At 28.8% G+C, this 21,686-nt stretch overlaps 1 protein-coding gene across 3 annotated transcripts; it reads right to left on the bottom strand.

Annotated features, from left to right (window-relative positions):
• Nucleotides 1-5,750: 5,750 nt before the first annotated feature.
• LOC119689968 (vascular endothelial growth factor receptor kdr-like) lies at nucleotides 5,751-20,413 on the bottom strand (the record flags this gene model as incomplete). Of its 3 annotated transcripts, none has more annotated exon segments than XM_038104931.1 (11): nucleotides 5,751-6,401; nucleotides 6,656-6,806; nucleotides 8,271-8,866; nucleotides 11,359-11,582; nucleotides 14,226-14,382; nucleotides 14,445-15,206; nucleotides 15,283-15,435; nucleotides 16,695-16,989; nucleotides 17,057-17,526; nucleotides 18,027-18,192; nucleotides 20,262-20,413. In XM_038104931.1, coding segments are annotated over 11 exon segments (3,476 nt in total), but the record flags the coding sequence as incomplete, so codon positions are not given.
• Between the last annotated feature and the right edge of the window lie 1,273 nt (nucleotides 20,414-21,686).

The raw sequence follows: 21,686 nt of genomic DNA on the forward strand, positions 1-21,686 counted from the left end.
ATTTATTGTGCCCCACTTCTGACACTATGTGATAGCTTCGACGATGTGTAAGTGTAAGACTTTTTATCATCAAGTGCCGTTCAACATTCTCAAATAGGATTACACTTACAGTTCACTGCGGGTTACAATAGCAACAACGTCAGGTAGGTTCGGTAGGCAATGCAATACCGCTCATTTATTTCTGTGACAACTATAATATTACATAGAGGTCTATCCTTATCTTATCAATAGATCTGTATTAAAATCATGACTAAAAACAAATTACTTGAGGCAATGTGTTAGATGAGTGTAAATGCTAAACAATATATTACAGCTCTGAAGGTACTAGTGAAATGTCTAAGAACTAGAAAGTCAGTTTTAGTATAAGGAACTCATACTGATTGTAAAAAGTAGTTTAAACCAAATAAATTGAAATATGTTAGATGTGCTTTATAAAACTCTATCCAAATTTAAAACATTCTTATAATATTTATTTTCGAATTTTCATTGAAGTTGTTTTCATTGAAATTTAAACAAAGATTATAATGTTAAATAAACATATTTATATTTTTTTATAATTATTCAAATAATTATAACCAAATTTTATGTTCTTACTCGGAACGGTCCTTTATAGTCTCTATTTTTGTTCAAGTTCTCAAATTCAAGTTTGTGATAATTTTCTTTTGAACACTCGCTGCTTGGCTTGTCGAAATGCATTGTGGCCATAACGTTGATAATGTGCAAAAAATTGATCGAAATGAGTACCAACCAGATAATGTCGCGGAAATGAAACTTAAAGAGAAAATGTTAAAAAGTATGGAGCCACTAAGAAAACAGTCCTCACTATGTGTGGAGCAAGTTGGCTTTAGGGTTTTACCGGTCTATAATTTTGAAAATCCATTATATGATAAGTCTCTATCATTAGAGGATAATCCATACTTACTTAAGAGTTGGGAACAGTTTCTGGAGGAGAGACCAAAGGATTTTGTAAGAATACGCCTTTATACAGTTGATAAGAAAATGAAGGAAGATGCGTAAATATCAGAATTTTGAATTTTTATTTTAACTTTATGTATTAGTGTTCATTTTAATTTTTAGTATACCAAAATCTTACCGTTATGGGCTAAGTGGAAAGTTCTATGATTATGAAAATAAATTGGCTCCGTCTCCGATGATACCAGGCCGAACTGCAAGCTTAAGAACTTTTCGTAAATTAAACTTAAAAACTCGGCGATTATAATATATATCATTATAAAATTAAATTTTTTATAATTTTATTGTATATTTTATTTATTTTCTAATAAGTCCTTTTATTTTAAAATAAATAAAATATACATTAAAAAAATTAAAGGGAAATTTTGTTTTCATCACAGTGAAAATAATGATCTCAATGGCGGATATCGCAATATTCCATTCCATTATAGTTTGTGATGTGGCTTTTTATTTTATTGAAAGTTTTGAATATTTTCAAGGTATCTATAGAATGAAGAGACTGTCTTTTAACGGAACCTGCATATTACTTTGCTTTTTGATAATGTATGTAGTAATAAGTACTTATGAATAGTGGGTGTAAAACACAACTTATGAATAAATTTGTGTAAAATAATGCCAGTATAAACCGGTATAAATAAAGCTTATATATATATATATATATAAATGACAATTGGTGACTACAGAGAACCCTATATATATGTGAATACTTTCGTAATGGACTTATAATTCATATAATGGACTTATGTGATGATTAAGTAACTCCTTTATATTTAAAAATATTACACAAAGATTGAATTTTAATTTTAACAGAAAGTGATCTATAACCGGATAAAAAATACAGTCAAACTTCCATAACTTGAACTTCTATTACTCACATTTTCCATAACTCGAACTAAATAGAGTGCAACAAGGTTTAGGGAGCAAATTACATACAATTACAAAAAAATTCTTTAACTCGAATTCTCCATAGGTCGAATTTTTTCTGTGTATATAGTATATAATGAAGCGTTTTGCTGAATTCGATAACTCTGTTATAAGGTAATCCGACAGAACATATAAATAGTCTTCAATTTGTCAATCAAGACTATAACGAATTAGGTACGATTTGAGATAATACCTATGACAAACATACGAAAAAAGTTCTTAATATTGAAGATAAAGCAAATAATATATATTTTTTTTTTACAATTTATTGTTTAATACATAAAATTATTATTAAATAATTACGAATAAAAACATTTAAAAATATAATACAATTTTTATTGATATTATATATATTTTTATATACAACATATATATTATAATCATATTATAATTATATTTAATTATGAACGTTTATGTATAACAACGGAAGCTGAGTTATGAATTAAAAAAGGCGCATTTGATAGTATAATGGATTTGTTTTTTTTTTTTTTGTTTTTTGTTTTTTGTATAATTTCATTGAACTCTTTGAGTTTTAAGTATTTTATAACATACATATACATAGACATATATTGCATAAATATTATATGTATATAATATATAGGAATTAATTTATTATATTGATGAATTTATAAAAGGAATGAATCCTATATGAGTATAAAAACATAACTTAAAGCATGTATTTCGCAGATTTGTTCCATTATATGTTTATAACTAAATACATATTTTTAAATATATTTTGAAAATACTTATATATTACTGTTATTAAAAAAGTTTTAAAATGCAATGCTTTAAAGCTAACGTGGCACTTAATGAATGAATTAAGTTTTTTTTTATAATTTATAAATAGAAATACATTAAATTTACGTTAAAATTAATCACTTAAGATGAGGTTGCTTCATTCACTTAATTGTAATAGTTATGGTTATTGACTTTTTTCTCGGGTCAGTTATGTTTGGATCCATATAGAACTTATACATAGGAGCAATTACTTTGGATAGATTTTATCCAAATTAAATATAAAAATATTTATATACCTTGTGATCAAAAAATAAATTTAATTTTTAATTTTTGAATTCCCGCGCTTATCCAATCGGTATAATTTTTTTATTTTCACGCTGGCAACACTATTATACACATTCTGTCAAAGTTTAACGCATATCGTACGATTAGTTTTTGTTTGGCGTCTATATAAAAAGTTAAAAAAATTTCGTTCTCTCGTTCTTTTTTGATCAGAAGGTATAAAAATATTTATATATAAAAATATTTATATATAAAAATATTTATATATAAAAATATTTACATATAAGAATATTTATATATAAAAATATTTATATATAAAAATATATATAAATTATTAACACAAATAATACGAATACATTTTTAAAAATTAATAATAAATAATTTGTAATAAAACATATTTTTTTTTATAATGAAACGACGGCATCATTAAAGTATTAAGGAAGTATATTATAACAAGAATTTACCCCAAGAGAAAAATGATAGTGATAAAGTAATGAAAAAATATATGATCCATATCAATAACTTCTTATGTCCTATAAGTATAATACCAATATTGCGTATAAAGACAATAGTTATACTTTTGTATTATATGGTTTTTGATTTCTATTATATAAATAATCCTTTACTTTTTGACTAACGATATATTTAATGCATTATTCCTATATTTAAAGTGGATCTATGGCTATTAAGAACATATAAATATTTATATAAAAATAAATTACAGTATAATTCTATCAACGATCCAATACGATTACAATTAAGTATAATTTTGAATTTAATTTATAGTTTAAGCTTAGTTCAATTGGCTAATTAAATTTAAATTTTTTAGGTTTACATATATTAAAATATTACACCTAAATAAAGTTTATTAAAATATAATATTTTATTTTCTTTATAAGATTCTAAAAAAAATTAATATTAATATATTTTATATTAATGTTTTATAGAGACTTTCAGGTCAATTAAAATACTTATTAACATAAGTAAAACTATTGAAAACGAACCGTTAAAATACACAAATTATTTTACATATAAACGTGTTATATATAAACGTATTCTTGTTCTTATTTCAAAAGAAAAATGATTATATATAGAACACTTAAAAAGTCATTCTGTTTTCGATTCCTGTATAAAGAAGGTATATGGATAAATAAACTAATATTATTAATAATATTAATATTGATATAATTATAGATTATTATGAATATAATTATTAATAAGTAGGGAAAATCACATCAACGAAAGTTAGTGAACAAAATAAATTTGAATAAGAGTATGTTCCCACAGGAAGGGGTCAGGAGATATAAGTTAATTATATTAATTACTCACAATAATCTGTATTTTTGGCTATGGATATAGATATATAGATTTTTGAAAGTGTAAATATTCGGTATCGGTTAAAAAACGGTAAGTGCAACGGTAAAAAGCAAAGAAAAACAAAAAAAAAATTTTCCAATGTTCATGGGTGCAGTCAGGAAAGATGGCAAGTAAAATATTACTTAGACCACAGTTTTAGAGTGTTACTGAGTGATAGAGTGTTAATAAAAATGGTAGTAAGAAATATAAACTACGGAGAAAATAGAAATGATAAAGAGAATAAATAAATTAGATGTACCTTCTGCTCAAAAAGTACTCGGATTTTGTATATAAAACACAAATTTAAAATTTATTCCAAATTTATTTTATCTCCTTTAAAATATGCTTCTTCTGAAGCGATACACATATGCCAATGCTTAACCCAATCTTCCATACACGTTCCTTAGGCCAGTGAAGGTTTGGCTTTTAGTTCCTTCAACGAATTCTTTTGTACCGATTCAATCGACTCAAAACGATTACCACGAAAGGGCAATTTGAGTTTCGGGAACAGGAAAAAGTCGCACGGATCCAGATATGGCGAATATGGTGCCTGAGCGATGACAGTGGTGCCGTGTTTGGTCAAAAAATCGCGTACAACAAGAATTTTCCATAGTAAAAATCGGTAAATGCACTTGAGGTAGTCTCACATTTTTGAAAAAGGTCTATTACTTAAGGAGTAGCTAACAAACAACAAAGTCCGGATACTTTTTGAGCAGAAGGTATATAGTATAGAGTAAGTAAGGTCTAGAAGATTTAATTTACTTGGTATGCGTAAACTTGACTATTTCAACCGTGGCCTTAGTTACAAAGAAAAAAAATTAAATTTGAAAGAGTATGTTCTTATATCTCGGACCAGTGGAGATAACGTCTCATAGCGATTCGTCTTAGTCAAGTCGAGGCCACTTAAATACATAATGATGGCGTGTTGTAGTTATCATTACTATGGAGAACTATATTATTACTATTGTTAATGTGTCACAATAGGGCTTAATGAGCTACTCTAAGCCCAGAAGGGGCACAATAGACCCGACGGTCGCAGTGACACATCCCCTAACAATAATAATAATAATTGTTAATGTGTTATATCTTCTCATTTTTGACTCTATTCTCATTATTGACTCTACAGTAATTGTCAAAACAATAGAAGCTGTTTAGTATAATGCTAAACTGTTAAGATTTTAAAAATAATATAAATATAGAGATCAAATACGAATACACTTAAAACAGGAGTGCAAAGAAAGAATGACTTTTAAAATAAACTCGTAGATTCAATAGTTACATCTCAAAAAAATAATAATAAAAACACATACATAGTATAATTATCTAAATTAATTTACGTTAAATTAAACTATATATTTAATTTAATTTAAGAGTAGTTTTAGCTCCGAAAAAAATGTTCTAAGAAAATAAAACGATAAATAAAATAAAATAATAATTTGAAAAAATAATGATTCTTCATAAATATACTAGCATTATAATATCTATAGCTATTTAAATGATTATAAGTCTATTTAAAAGTAAATATAACAGAAGTTTTGATAATCTACGACTTTTAACTAAAGTAATGCTTTGCTTAGATTAAAACACATATATGATAATTTAATATAGACACTTTTACAACTTAGATATTTGTATTTGTTATATACATTTCCGAGATTGGCCAATTTTCATAAACTAAGTCTTAAACTAACCTCATACATAAAACTATCTCAAGTGATACTACTAAAATTTCCCCGTTTTGTTTAATTTAAAGTCCCACCCAATTTCTTATTTACAAATCTACTTCTTGTTGCCATCGTTGCCAGTCTTCAGTACCTGATAGCTTGGGTTTGAGAAAGCATCTGGCGTTCGCGCTCCATTATTATATAATGCTGCTTTTGGTGATTTAACATTTACGTAATTATCATCACCATTTAATTGTGTCTCGACGATGTTATGTCGGGGCGATGGTGTGGGTACATTTGAAAATTTACGTAATTGTTCTGGACTATGTTCGCCATCTGAGTTATGATTTGCGTTTTGTAGCATAGGTATTTCTTCTGGTGTAACACCTTCTTTCTTGCGATTCTTATTAATTGGATTATCCATATTATTGGCTAATGTTGGAGAATGCTGTTGTACTGCTGCATCTGGGAATGTGAAAGAAGTAGTTGATATCGTATTATTTGGATCATTTTCATTGCCACTATTTTCATAATCTTTCGGACGTGTTGGTGAGAAGATGGCTGTGCCGGAATTGGTGCTCATTTGTAAATAATCATCAGATGAGTCAATACCTAAATGCGTGAGTTAGCGAGTGAGCAGTTAGAAAAGAGAGATGTAGTTAATATAGTGCAACTATGAGAAAATGTGTTCAAATTGCATTTGTTAGTTAATTACTTACGTATTTCAGGTAATATATGTCCATTAACATATCTTGGTGGCGGTGGTGCCATCTCGTCGGGAGAGCCCATAAGAGCCAAGTAGTCTGTTGGATTACGTTTCATATATTCTGTATTAAAACGTAAGTATTCCTCATTGAGATCAACGTAATGCTAAACAGTAGTAAAGAACAGTAGTAGATATTGTGTAAAGTATTTTAAAATGTGCAATGAGTGTATATAAATATAAATACATTAATATACTGGATAATACAAATTATTTCCTTACAAATCATGTGCTACCGAACTATGTAATGTTGCTGCATACCAGGTTATTCTAACCCAATCATATTTGGTAAATACCATTAGGAACCCAACCTAAGTAAAACAGAGTTGATAAAGCAGTTCAAAGTTCACCCATTACTATACAGCAAAAACCTTTAAATAATGAGTTCATTCTGGATCGGGACACAACATATTGGGTTTATAAAGTGGCTAATATCTTTAACGCTTGCATTGAGAATATCGAAGGAAAAAAACTACCGCACAGTTAGTTTTTTTTCTTGCAAATACTGGATAGTGACAGAGTAGATGGCCCTATGTATACAATATTAGTCATTCCATGGTTAGTCTATTCGACCGATATATCTGTTTGTAAGTATTAAACTTTTTGTATAATAGCAATTTTAATAAATACCAATAAATAAACTAGAATAATCTGTTATTAAAACATAGAACATAGAATATTTACTGATCAGACCATTCTGTTATGATTATAGCGGAAACATGTTATACGTGTAGTTTATCATGGGTGCCAGATGTATAACCCTTGTTGAAGACGTTTAGTAGTTGGGAGAAGAAGGTAAGAGTATAGATCATCTTTTTGTTATGTGTGTATAACTTAAACGGCAGCTAAAGCTTATTTTTAATTTTGTTGATTACGAAAAAACTGACAAAAAATATTTCCTAGTATATTAAATCCCTTGCCACTATTCTGGCAACGTTACTAAAGACGACTGATGTTAAAATGTGTCATATGCAATTACAGTCACTTCACAGCAATCATTACATGTCCTTAATTCTGAGTCTTATATCATGTTTCCACTGAAACTAAAACTATTTATGTTAATGAAATTAGGATTTGGTCATTTCCATTGGTATAAGCTAATTTATGCAAGTGAAATTGCTTGTCTGGTTACATTTCACAGAATAAACATATAACAGATGTTACCAGTTCTGGTAAATTGCCTTATGGAAATATTATGTTTAAGGGTTACATTCGACATTTTTCGCCTTTAATCAGTTGATGTATTTATAATAAGCTTATTGCGTGGTAAATTATCCTCATTAGTGGCTTTAATGAAGTAAAACTGTCTAAATGAGACAGTGGAAACATGGTGATATACATAACAAAGGTCATAGTTGTTAAAGGGATTCTATATACATAATATATATGCAATAACAGGCAATTAAAGTATCATAATAATAATAAAACAAAATTCTAAAAATACGTCAAATCAAATTAATATTTAAGTAGCATATATCATTGACTTATGTAAACAAAGATTTATAAAATATTATTATAATTATTAAATTATCTAAAAATATAATTAAAATAATAATATTATTTTGACTTACATTTGTCACTTCATCACCAAGCATACGTCCGAAACGTTTTTCTAGTACATTAAATAGTGGTCGCGATTCCGGATTTGTGCTCCAGCACTCAAGCATAATTTCATAAATCGCATCATTTGCAAATGGTGGCTTTTCCATACGATACCCATCTCTTAGCTTTACATATAACGATTGATTTGGATGCATACCAGGATATGGAACCTTTGCCAATGAAAATAATTCCCACAACACGATACCATATGACCAAACATCTGTATATTTATTAAAAATGTGATCAGTAAGTGACTCAAGTGCCAGCCATTTTAATGGTAATGGTGCCTCGCCCTGTTTTTTATAATTATCATTTCTATACATTGAACGAGCTAAACCAAAATCGCAAATCTTAACGACATTATCGTCACTGAGTAGTATATTTCGTGCAGCCAAATCTCCATGTAGAACTTTTTTCGAGCACAAGTAATCCATACCTCGTGCGATCTGGAAAGCCCATGAACATAAATCAGATGTTGTGAATGTCATAGATTCCGTTGAATCGGGTTTATAATTCGAACGCCAACCAGGTTGAACAGAATTATTTGATAATACATTTTCATCATCTGTGTTAGGATAAGAAAATGTTAGAAATGTTAGTTATTGTAAATATATATACACGAGTGTATAAAATTAGGTTATGTTAAAAAAATTAAATAATAATAAAAAAATTTCATGAGTTGAAAATTAGAACTATTCAGAAATATTTTTTAAGGTAGGGGTATATACAAATATTCAATTATATCCTTTATATTGCATATACTGTATTTAATATGGTATATTCAATATTCCTTCTTTTTCTTCTTTGCTTGATCAGATAAAACATATTCTCTCTCTGCTTTAGCTTAAATATAACCATTCTATTGTTTTAACTATAGTACAATAGATTCTATAATCTATTGTTTTTCTAAAAGTTTTATCTTCTTTTCACATTCTCAGCTAGTTTTAAGAAACATTGATGAATGGCACAGGGCACTTAGTAGGCAAATATCTCTGCGTTATAGACTTGTTTCATTTTGAAATCGATAAATTTTGGTAATCATCCTTTTCCACTTTGTGGATTTTTCTGAGTAATAAAGTATGGAGTATGTGGTTTGTATTTTTCGTAATATCTAGCAACTCAACCAAAGATGTGTTTCTCTTTTGATTTGCGTCTCAATATATTGCAAGCTATTTCTCTAACAGAGCTTCTCATTTACATTTTGACTCGATATGTAAATAAGCAAGTATTGATTTATAGAGCATTGTATATATACGTTTTAATTTTATATCAAGTTCTCAATACGGAGTTTCTTATATAGTAATAAACACCTTTGGTCGTTTATATGCACAAAACGTCTTATATGAAACATGTTGCAGATATTTCAGAAGACTGTGATTAGCAGAGAATCGATAAAAAAAAATCAGCTAAATAACGTTGAAACGTCTTCAAATACTCGTTAAAAGTCTTTGAAGGGTCATGTTTCTCATTATATTTTTCAAGTGAGAAAATATGATATTAATTTTGAATATATCGTTTGATATATTCGTGGTATAAGCAAGGTAGAGGACTTTCAGTCACCCGATTAGTCAAAATCATGTCGTTGTTGTTGTTGTAGTAACCCGCTGCGATCTAAAAGCAGATAACGTAAGAGGATTTACAAAATGAATATATGGGTTAGGATGTGGATAGGTTATGGTTGTAAAGGCTTCAAAGAATCCAAAGAGATTTTACAAGTCACATCGTATAATTTATCGACAATTATGGCAGCTTGAATTCAATTGTCCAGATGAGTTTCATTATATATGATTCTATTATAAGGACGAGTTCCATTATAATGAATGCGTGGCCCTTAAACTTATTCATTCAATTATGTCTGCACTACATACAATAATCGTTAATGTTGGTACAGATGTGTTATGTACATTATTTAATTTAGATAACATTTTTATATTTTGTTAACCCATTACTGAGAGCATGTTCTCTTACTTTCAACATGGGCTTTCGCGAAAAGGAAGTCTACATTCTTACTGACAATCAGGCAGCCATTAAAGCTATATCAGCAGTCTGCATTTCATCTAGATTAGTATAAGAATGTAGGCAATTTATTAACGCACTACGCGAAAGATTCAAGGAAAGTCTAGTTTGAGTGGGCTCATACTTCCTCTGCAGCCAAGTCAAGGGCTAAATGGCTAATTTATTCCAAATGTAGAACCTCTGATTTTATACATAGAAGTAAATAAGAGGTATCTAGGTTAATATTTGTGCGCAGGACCATAACACGGCATGTGGCTAAGCTCAGTCTACCCTATTGTATCTCCTATAACGCTTGTCTACCGCCACTCCACCTGTTGGGATACCAGAACACCTGTTGCGTCTATGTCCAGAACGGGGGCCCCCTTCTTTAACATATTCAGCCATACTTTCAGCATCAGCATTGGCTACACTTACGCCTTTATTAATACTTCTGGCTGATTGTAATTTAACCCTTCACCTATCCATTATTACGAGGAATTATGGAATTAAAAAGGTTTTCTTAGCTAATTGAGAAGGATTTGTTCCTGACTTTACTCCACCTAACCTAACTAAGTCTTTAATTTGTGGACCTACGATTATGAAACTTACATTTTCAATTCTGTAAAAAACTTAGTCATTATATATTCTAATCGTCTATGGAAATAAACCGATGTGATAAATTCTATATAAACTGACTTTAAATATGACAAAAACTATTGTAACATTTTGCTGCCAGCTTTCAGCGTCGGGGGACCTCTGAGGGATTTCCGAAGAAGTTATTGACTTACCCTTGTAGTGATAATTTAAATATGACACAAAAAAAAAAAAAAATAGTTCATAATTATAATATTACCTACAAAAATTTGATTTTTATAGTAAGGCTCTCCAGATATTACTGAAATGTTTACTTTAGTTTTTTTCAGATCGGAAAAGGAATAAAAACATATTTTTGATTTTATTATCTTTTTGTTAGAACTTATCTTCATAACAATAAATAATTAAACTACATATACTATATTTACTTAGTATATTATTAACTATCATTGCAAAATATTGACTTACCTGGTATTGTTGTCATTACAGTTTGTTCTGTTGCACAACTGTCGACATGTCCCTCATATAAATCTGAGCGCCTCATATAACCACTTGAATTTGGACGTCCAGCGCGTGTACCAGAACGCGGATCATTATCGGTATTTCTGTGATTATTCATAGCGTAATTGTTGTTCATATGATTAATGTATTGATGATTGGAAAAATTAAGGTTAACATATTTTACGCCACCACTGATGCGGTTAGAATTTACAGTGCAGAGTTCAGGATTGTGTTTTTTTTTTTGTTTTAGAGTTACCACAACCATAGTTATAACATCACAAAGCAAGACAAAATATTAGCATGACAACAAATACGTTCCGAGGCACCAAATTACATTTCGATTGAATTTTTTTATTTTAGTTTTAGAGTTATGCAGTTAAATTTGTTGTTTTTTTTTTTTTTTAATTTAAAGTTAAATTTATTTGTAGCAGTTAAACAATAAAGAAAAGAAAGAGATAAAGATAGAAACAAGACACCATTAAACATAAAATCCAATTGCATTTATTAAATTATTAGTAAATAAAATATAGTTTATTAAGTAAATGTTTGCAGTATGTTAATTTATTTCAATTTTTTACTTAATTAATTATTTAAATAAATTCATTTCAAAATATACTTCTCCACTGCTGACAGAGAAAGCTTACCTAATGGAAAATTTCATTAACCATACAAAGAGCTTTTAACTTATAGTAAATTTACACTGTCTCATTTAGGCAGTTTTGCACATTATGCCCACTAATGAGGATGATTGACCATTATTATTATTAAAAGAGTAGACGTGAAAATTGCCCAACAGCTGATACTGCGGCCAGAAGAGACCTATTGTACCAGTTTCACTATTGATTAAACAAAGCCCCTTAAAGCTTTGTGAATAAAGTCTAGAAGTAAAACTAGAGAAGAGTTCTTAATCTGTTCTGGTGATGATTGACCATATACAGTACTTTCATATAAATGAGCTCATTATCAATAAATCAGCTCATTTACATGTTCATTTACATTTACATATGCTTCATATGTAAAATATGAATAAACAACAGCTGAGCTATAAACGAAGGTACTGAGGAAGTAAGTATTTAATAAACTGTTGTTTTTATTATTTAAGTTATTGATATATTAAATGTATATTAATGATTTAATATATCAAATTTGTATTTAATTTTTTTTTGTGATGTGTTACGAATAAGTTAAGTTTATTTAAACAAAGCTCCCTAAGAACTTTCCGACACATATATTGCTCTTTTACATGCAATATAATTTATGTAAATAAAAACGAGAAAATTACTTAAGTAATTTAAAGTTACTTAAATGACTTACTAAGTAAGCAGTGGAAACATGGTATAAGTTTCAAATAAAAATGGTAACATTTATTTAACAAACTTTTAATATTATATGTAGGTTTATAGTATATTAAATACATATTTGTTAGTAAAAAAATTTACTATCGACATTTTTTATTTGCTATTAATTAAAGTTACAAGTTTTTCAAGTTTTATTTTTATAATATATACAGTATCTCAAGTTACGCAGTTAGTATGTATTTTGCTTATATGTACAACTTAAGGTAATTGCAGTCTCAAAAAATTATTTACAAATAATTAAATATGAGAAATAATTCCACGCCCATTGACAATGGCTATTGGGCAATCTTTAAAACAACTGTATGGTCAGTCAAAAAATTTATTTTAAAATAATAAAAAATTTTGTTGTCGCAATTTACTGTTGTTCGATTAAAACCTTTCTATTGCAAAAAAATAGTTCATATTTAGAATTAAGTTTGTTTCGTTAAAACGGACTTTAAAAATTATTTTAATATACATATTATATACTTATAATATATTATAATATTATATATGTATAATATTTTATATGTAGATATATTGGTAGTATAGCAGTTAGCACAGCAGTTCACAATCTCATTGTGTAGATTTATTGGACATACAGTGTTAACGCGATTAACAGTCGGAATACAACCAGCTAACGTGTAAATATATTTTTTCTATTATTCCAAGCATATTCTATGTATTATATCTGATTAGACAACCTTAAAATTTCTATTTTACATTTAATTTATATAGTTAATACTAGTATGAGGTAGGTAGGTAGATTATACTGGCGATCTCAAGGGATCCACATAGGCCTATAGGCCGATTGTGTTAGCGTTTATAGAAAAACTCAGCGGTTTAGAACCACTTTGAACCTTTTCAAAACAAATAATGCTGTTCAAGGGGAGGAAACCTGTTAGGTTAAATTCTTCACTACAAATTCATTCTATTATTTATACTATGAAATTGTGCAGTTTAATACTGTTGATTTCGTTAGAAACGACAAGATTATTGTTCCAAATATGTATGCAATTAATGGAAGTAACAAGAAATTGATGAGATCTGAAAGGATATTTTAATTAGCCAGGATTATGCTGTAACAAACTTGTCATGTTAATAAGACGGGGTTATGAGTCAATTGGCTTCAAGTATATGTGTGCTTGAAAAAATAGATAAAGTGATTTAATAGTTATCAGGGCTTGTAATGCGAAGAAATCTGTGAATATAAACTATTTAATATTTAATGCTTTGGGTTAATATTTAAAATATTCATCTTAGTGTGTACATATATGCAAAATACATATCTTATTTTTAGTAGAAATATGTTTTTATATACATTGTCACTCTAGTCTCGTGTTAGCACAAAAAAAAAATTCAAATTAAAGAATTTTATTTTACAAAACTAAACGTTAGATATATTTATATATTTAAATAAATATACTACTGTAAATATTTAAATTATATTAAACTATATACAAAATTAATATAAAGGAAGTGAACCGTAATACATACTGTGCATAGTCTAAATTGTCGGAAAATCGTTGAGTAATTGTTGGATCAATTTTTTGTGTCAGCGGATTAATTTGATTTATAAAACTCTTCCTATTTCTCAAAAGCAGATTCTGTAGATTGCCAAAGCGACAATATTCAACAATAACCATGAGTTCACCTATTTCACATATAGTTCACATATTTAATTTAAAATTGAATGATGCATTTGCAGTGACTTACGTTTGGCAATATTTTTGGTACAGGCGCCCAATAAATTAACAACATTCAAATGTTGACCTAAATGTACCATAATTTTTAACTCGGACACTAAAGCTTTTACGACTTCATTATCAGCTGTACGCTTAACCATTTTTACAGCAACAACAGTCTCCTTTTCATCCGGTTTTATGCCTTCTGCATGTGCTTTTAGTACAACACCGAAAGCCCCTGCTCCAAGCTGTTTACCCAGCTTTAGTTTGTCACGTGGGAATTCGAATCCCCGATCATATGGCAATAGATCGGCTTGTTCATCAAGTGATAAAGCAGGATTAATTTGTGCTACGGCACCTTCTTCGAAGTTGGCTAAACCAGCAGCTTTAAGTTCACGCAAAAGTTTGCGCTCACGAAGAATCCTGATGCCAAGATAAATGCAAACTGCTATTAACATTATCACAAGGAGTGAAATGAGAGCTATCCAGCCTGTTTGGAGTACAGGCAAATCTGTGATTTCCACCATAACACTTGCTTCGACTTGACCCACACGATTTGATACAACACATGTGTAAAGACCCTTGTCGTCGGGCTTCAGTATCGGTATGCTGTAGGTATTGGTACTATTGGTGCCATTCTCACTGTTAAGCATTATACCGTCTTTGTACCAATAGACACTGGCAAGCGGTAATGCTTCGGACTCGCAAATCAGTTCCAACGATTGATACAGTTTCTTTGATAATTTTGTATCGGGTATCATATTTGTATATATAAGTTTAGGTGCGTTAGGTTCTGTAAAATTCAAATAATTGTATATTTATAATATGTAGTATAGCTTGTTTGTATATATTTTGTTACACACACACACCATGCACAAAAATGTTGATTGTTCTGCTTTCGATAGCGGGACTGTTAGAGTAAGCAGCGCGACATTCATAAGTACCACTATGTTTGTCTTGAGTTTTAAAATGAAGCACTTTTTTATACGAATATTCTGTAGCCGATGTTTCAACTTCGATATCTGAAAAAGTTTTACATAAAAATTATATACAGATACATAAAAATAATAATTAAGAAGAAAATCAGACCCAATATCATTTGACGCATAATGTATGGTTCAATAATCTCAATATTAATAAATAGATCAAAAGTGAAAACTTTTAAAAATCGAGATATAAATTTAATTATATTTTATCGTATCTTATCTCTAATCATCTAAGGGTTTCATCAAGTGTTCTAGTGATTTGGAAGTAAATCTGTCTTCATAAAATAAATAAATGATATTTTCTTAATAAAAAAACATATGTAGAACGAAAGCATTTTGTGTGGGCAGACATGAAATATAAGAAATGTTAAGAGAGATAAAGAGCCATGAAGTAAAATACTTGATAATTTCTTTCTAACCATTTTTTAAAGGAACTAAGATTCAAATAAAAAATCATATATGTAAATAGTATGATCTGTTGGTAATTATAAAGATAAAATTTTAACGTATCCAAAAATTAACAATGAGAGATATAAACACATATATACATATATATATCGCAAAGTAATTTGCTATTTGGGAAACCTAAAAGAGAAAAGCTCTCATTTGGGTTGCTCAAAGAGTGGTGATGAGGTCTATGCTTAGGAATGCGATGTAAGACGATGTACTCAAGATCAATTTTCCAGATAACTTAACAATAGTCAAATATGGAAATAAAATTCCAGCAATTGCAGTCGATCAGTATATGCATACTGACGCAATATAAAAAATAAACTAATGGTTGCAAACCATTGATGTTGCTGCTGTAGCTCGCAGAGATCTATAGAACAAATATGCATGAATTAGAATGTGGCTAAGTAATGGTAGTATGAGAGAGGTGGAGATTGTTTACGGAGCCATCCGTCAAAATAGGCTATAACAACTAACTGTTAAAGGTTCCAAGAACAATCGGGTCTACGTCCCGGAGCCAATCGTCACCTACGACGACCAAGTACCGTCCAACACCTCCCAAAGGGACTCCACAAGCAGGTCCCGGCGGGTTACAAAACAACAACATAAACAACTGTTAAAATAGGGTTGGAACTGTTAAACGTTCCAAGAACGGTCGGGTCTACGTCCCGGAGCCACTCGTCACCTACGACGACCAAGTACCGTTCAACACCTCCCCAAAGGGATTCCACAAGCAGGTTGGTTTCTATTGAAAAAAAATTATAAGCTTCGAAAACACAAAGAGTATGAGGTAGATATGAGGCCGATAGAATGAATCAATAGAACCGATTATATTTAATTCTTACCACTATCATTGCTTGTTGTTATTAGTTCACCGTCCTTATACCAACTTATATCTTTGAAGTAATAAGCTAAAGATGCACAGGTTAATGTTATATCATCATCACGGGCAATTTTAGTGTCCTCATCAATGCCATAAATTGTTATATTCTCATTAATATCACCTATCAAAACATGTGCACTCGCAGCATTAACAATCGAGTTATTGGCTTCGCAATGTATGATGCCAGGTTGTGTAGGTATGAAGTGTACATCATAAAAATATTCAATTGTTGCATTACCGAAGCGTGCTGGTTCCGACTGTTAAAAGAAAAATGTTATCCTTAGTTATGTTATCTGAAAATTCTCTTAAAAAATATATGCTTACTTTCAATTTTTGATTGTAACGCCTGTCACAGGATGGCCAACGTGGTGTTATTTTACAAGGTGTAAATGTCCATGAAACATTAGCAGCTGGGAATGAGGTGACTTTACACGTCAAGCTTGCTAATTCACCGGCTCTAACATATATATCATCTACATTGACGATAGGTGAATCCTTGATGTTAACTCTAAATTGTAATTGCTTAGTGATGACGCCGTTGGACGCGTTCAATGTGTAAATTCCGCTATCGAGTAACTCTGTTTTCATGATCTTAAGTGTGATTGACGAGTCTGTTGTTGTTATTTCATATTTGTGGGTATTGCTAATTTCAGTGCCATCGGGTTTAGCCCACCTTAAACTTGGCCAAGGATAACCACGATATTTGACATTCATTTGTATTGTTTGGTTAGCGCTGCTTGTTATTGTGTAGTAATTATTCGGTTCGCTTATGTTAATATAGCTTTCGCCTTTTTCTAAATAAGATAAGGAAAAATTAAAAAAAAAAACAATCAATATATATATAATATATTATATTAAGTAAAATGTTGATAGAAAGTTAACTTTGTCTTGAAAGAAACTAAAGTGCGCTTTATATAGGATTAGTTCGAATCCACTGTTTCCAAAAGTTGCTATGGTCTAATTAACTTTTTCGAGACTATATATGTGAAGGTTATATTGAAAGAGAATATTATTATATAAAAATATAGTATTCCCAATCACAATGTGTAGGTTTATTAACAGTTATGATTACATATGTGACATTAAATTTTCATTCTTGATTTTAGTTAGAAATAGAAAGTTTGTTTGATTTTAAACTGCTGAGCCCAAGAATACAATTCGGTCTGATAAATAAAATTAATGTTATCCTTTATTGCTTTTATAAATGATCTAAAATTAGTTCATATATTGCTATATTTGAGAGATATAGAAAACTTCATATAGACTATAACACATTAGTTTTTTTTTAACTTACGCAAAATTGTCATTGTAAATGTGTTCTGTGCTGAATTCTTTCCGTGATCCGTTACCTTGCATCTGTAAATGCCCGAGTCTGATTTTTTAGCATTTGTAATCGTAAGATTTGACCTTCCTCGATACAATTTCAGATCAAGTATTGAACTAGAAACAATCTTGCGGTCCTAAATACGAAAAAAAAATGAAATTAACAATAGTTTAGGTTCCAATATATATTAACTATTTTATAAAAAGTTAATTGTAATATTGTTAATAATAATAATAATTAATAATATTGAAAATTTTATTGAAATATTAGATAAGTCTTAAATATAACTAAAAAATTACAACTTCAAAGTTAAATAACTGCAGTGTTAAATTAAAAATAAACAATAAAAGCAACATTTTCCATAGACTTCATGTTTCATATATCCTTTGACTTTCCTGCTGACTATACCAGTGATGACGATGAGGCCAATTCTAAAAGGTTCCTTACATGTTATGACCGTAAAAGAATATGCTTTCAAATATATTAGAATTTCAACCTTTAGTCCTAGTCAAAAACGTTTAGTTGAAGTAAAGCAATACAAACATATTGACATTTGGAAATAAAGAATTTCACACCAAATTTTTTTTAATGTAGTTTCAAATTTCGGCTCTTTTAAAGACATCTATCAATTATTTTTCGACATTGGTTTCTGTTTCGCGCCACATAGCTAAACCAATTCTCATCATTTCTTCAAAGCAAACCCTTTTCTTTCTAGACGGTTATACACTCCAATTACCCGCTTCGCTAGTGGGAGTGATAGTGAGTGATATCCGGGACGTAGACCCGGCCGTTCTGGGAACCTACCCTCCTCTCCCTTCCTTCATCCCCTGTATTACAACCCCACCTATTCACTCCTTTACCCATGTATTCGTCTTGTAATCCTTTCATGTTATCTGCTTTCATGTCCCGGTGGATTACAACACCAACAACAATAACAGTGATATCCTAGATGCGAGTGTCAATTTTTTTCATCAAAAGAGTAACTTCCATAACGGACTGGAACTGCAGTCAGTCCAGGCATCTAGCATTTAAATTTGTACTCTTAAAACCGTTTCAAATCCACAATCATTAAAACTTTTTCTCAACGGGCAATCGCCTACTCCATTGATTTTTTAGACAAATCTTCTGTATTCGATAATATTTTTCACCAAACCACTGTGTGCGATGTTTCTTGACTACAGATACAATGTGGTCAGATCTCGCGCTTTCCTTAATTCAATTTTCTTGTCACTAATTAGTCAGATATCCATAAATATAGCAAAATAAATGTGGTTGTGGTCGATTGCCTTGCTTTTATGTCAGAAAGCTTCTTTATCTTCACCACTGAGAAGGTACTTGTTTTTAAAAATGATAAAGTTCATTTTGGCTCATCTCGCACCGAATTTGATTTATCCAAAAATATCCATTTGTAATAGAACCTATCGCCTCTAGCAAGTGGCTCTATTTTCAAAATTTCTTAGTAAACTGAATACGAGTACATCTAACTAACTAACAAGATTCGAATTTTTTACGCTAAATTTTAAGCTATCAATTAGTCTTGCGGAAAGGCATAGGTTCCTCACTTCTCTTGGTCTGTTTTGAATGCTCGAACTTAATAAGGCTAAAAATATGTCATAAATCGACTATCTCACATCTATATTAAAATAAAAAGTACGTAATCTTAATTCCTTTTACATCTCTGCCGTTGCTAGTCAGCTGTAAACACACAGCAGAGGGTTCAATTTCTTATTAAATGATTTTGAGATCAATAACACCCCAATTTATCCGATCAACACACAACTTGATGTTTTCCTCTCTTCTGATGTCAAATATGTCATCTAAAATGTCGTCTTCGAACTGAAAATGTTGTTCGTAGGCATAAACAGTTTAATTACTATTTACGGTCAAAGTAATCTCACTCCTTCTCATGTACGTCTATTACAATCTATTATCAGCAATTATTTTTTTTCGAATTGAAAAATTTTGCTCATTTATTTATTTTGCTTATTTAATTGGCATATCTCCAATTCTTTATTTTACACCAATACTTGAATTATGCGCATCGATGAGTACTAACCGGCACTCTAACCTAGTGATATTACACTTCTTCAAAAGTTCTTCATCTATAAAGGTTTTTAGACTTTTGGACTTAGCAGACATTCACTAGACAATCAGCAATAACACATAGATAATGTTATACATAACCACATATATAAATATATTTACCTTATCAATTCCTTTTGGTGTCTCCCATTCCGTGGTGTATCGGACATCATGTGCAATGTTGACTTGACAGATCAAAGTAAAATTTTCACCCTCGATCCCATGTCCATATGAATCTGATATTATCGTAGGCTTATTTATGAATTTTGTGTAAGCTGTGTGAAAATTGTTCGATTGGAAAAAAAAGTTTATTAAAATAAATTCGGCATAAATTTTATTTTTATTTTTGTTAATAGACAAATACAAAAAAGTTAGATGTTAATCGGGAATAAATAAGTAATTAATTACAAAGTAGCATAAATAATAAAATTAACAAAAATGTTAAAACATTAAAGAAATAGAAAACATTGAAGTTTATAAAATTAAAAAGCGTTTGTAAAAAATTATAGCAAAAAAAGTGAAAAATTATAAAAACAATTATAATATATTATATATACATTAGTAATAAAAAGTGTATACATGCTTTAATTGGTATTCGTACTTTTTATATTTATATATTAATTAACATATATTGAATCATGCTGAACATTTTTAAATTAATATATAAATGTTTATTATTTTTTGTTTGGCAAATTAATTTAATTTAAACTATACAAAAATTAATATGCATATATAGTTAGAAACTATAAATATATAATAGTACAGTACACCTATAATATATTGGTTAAATTATTTTTAACATTTATATATTAATGTTTATATATGAGCTTAACAGTTATGTGTTTAGTTCTTTTAATTTAAAATGTTTATTACGTACGTATTTTATTTTCCATTTTATTCATATATTATATATGAGTATATTTATATTTATATATAGTATATTCATATTTTAATTGCATTACAACTAACATTGATTTATTAATTTTATCTTAAACTCATAAATTATTTTAATTTTAATATTTATATTATTTTATAATTTACTATAATTTTGTATAAAAATATAGTATATTAATATATTATGTTATTTGTACTATATATGTTAAAAGTAATATATTAATTTGTCTATTTTAATAAATTATTTACATGTTAAACGATATTTATTGTTTTCGTATATTTATTTTAGATTATTATTTAATTTCTATTAAATATAATAATATTATAATAATATTAATATTATATATATAATATTATATAATAATATGTATAATATAATTTATATAATATTATAACATGATTACCCAATAAATAAGTTTTGAATAACAAAAACAGTTAGAAAAATATATATAAATTTAAATAGTAATTTAAATAATTTGAAATTAATTTTTAAACTTACTATGAAAAAAAGTAATCTTTATTTTTTTAATTTTATGTTAATTATATTTCATTTTTTCCTTATTTATTTATTAATAATTGCATTTACATTTATATTTATATTTATATTTATATTTATATTTATATTTATATTTATATTTATATTTATATTTATAT

This window comes from Teleopsis dalmanni, chromosome X, assembly GCF_002237135.1.
Source record: "Teleopsis dalmanni isolate 2A chromosome X, ASM223713v2, whole genome shotgun sequence".
NCBI classification, from domain to species: Eukaryota; Metazoa; Arthropoda; class Insecta; order Diptera; family Diopsidae; genus Teleopsis; species Teleopsis dalmanni.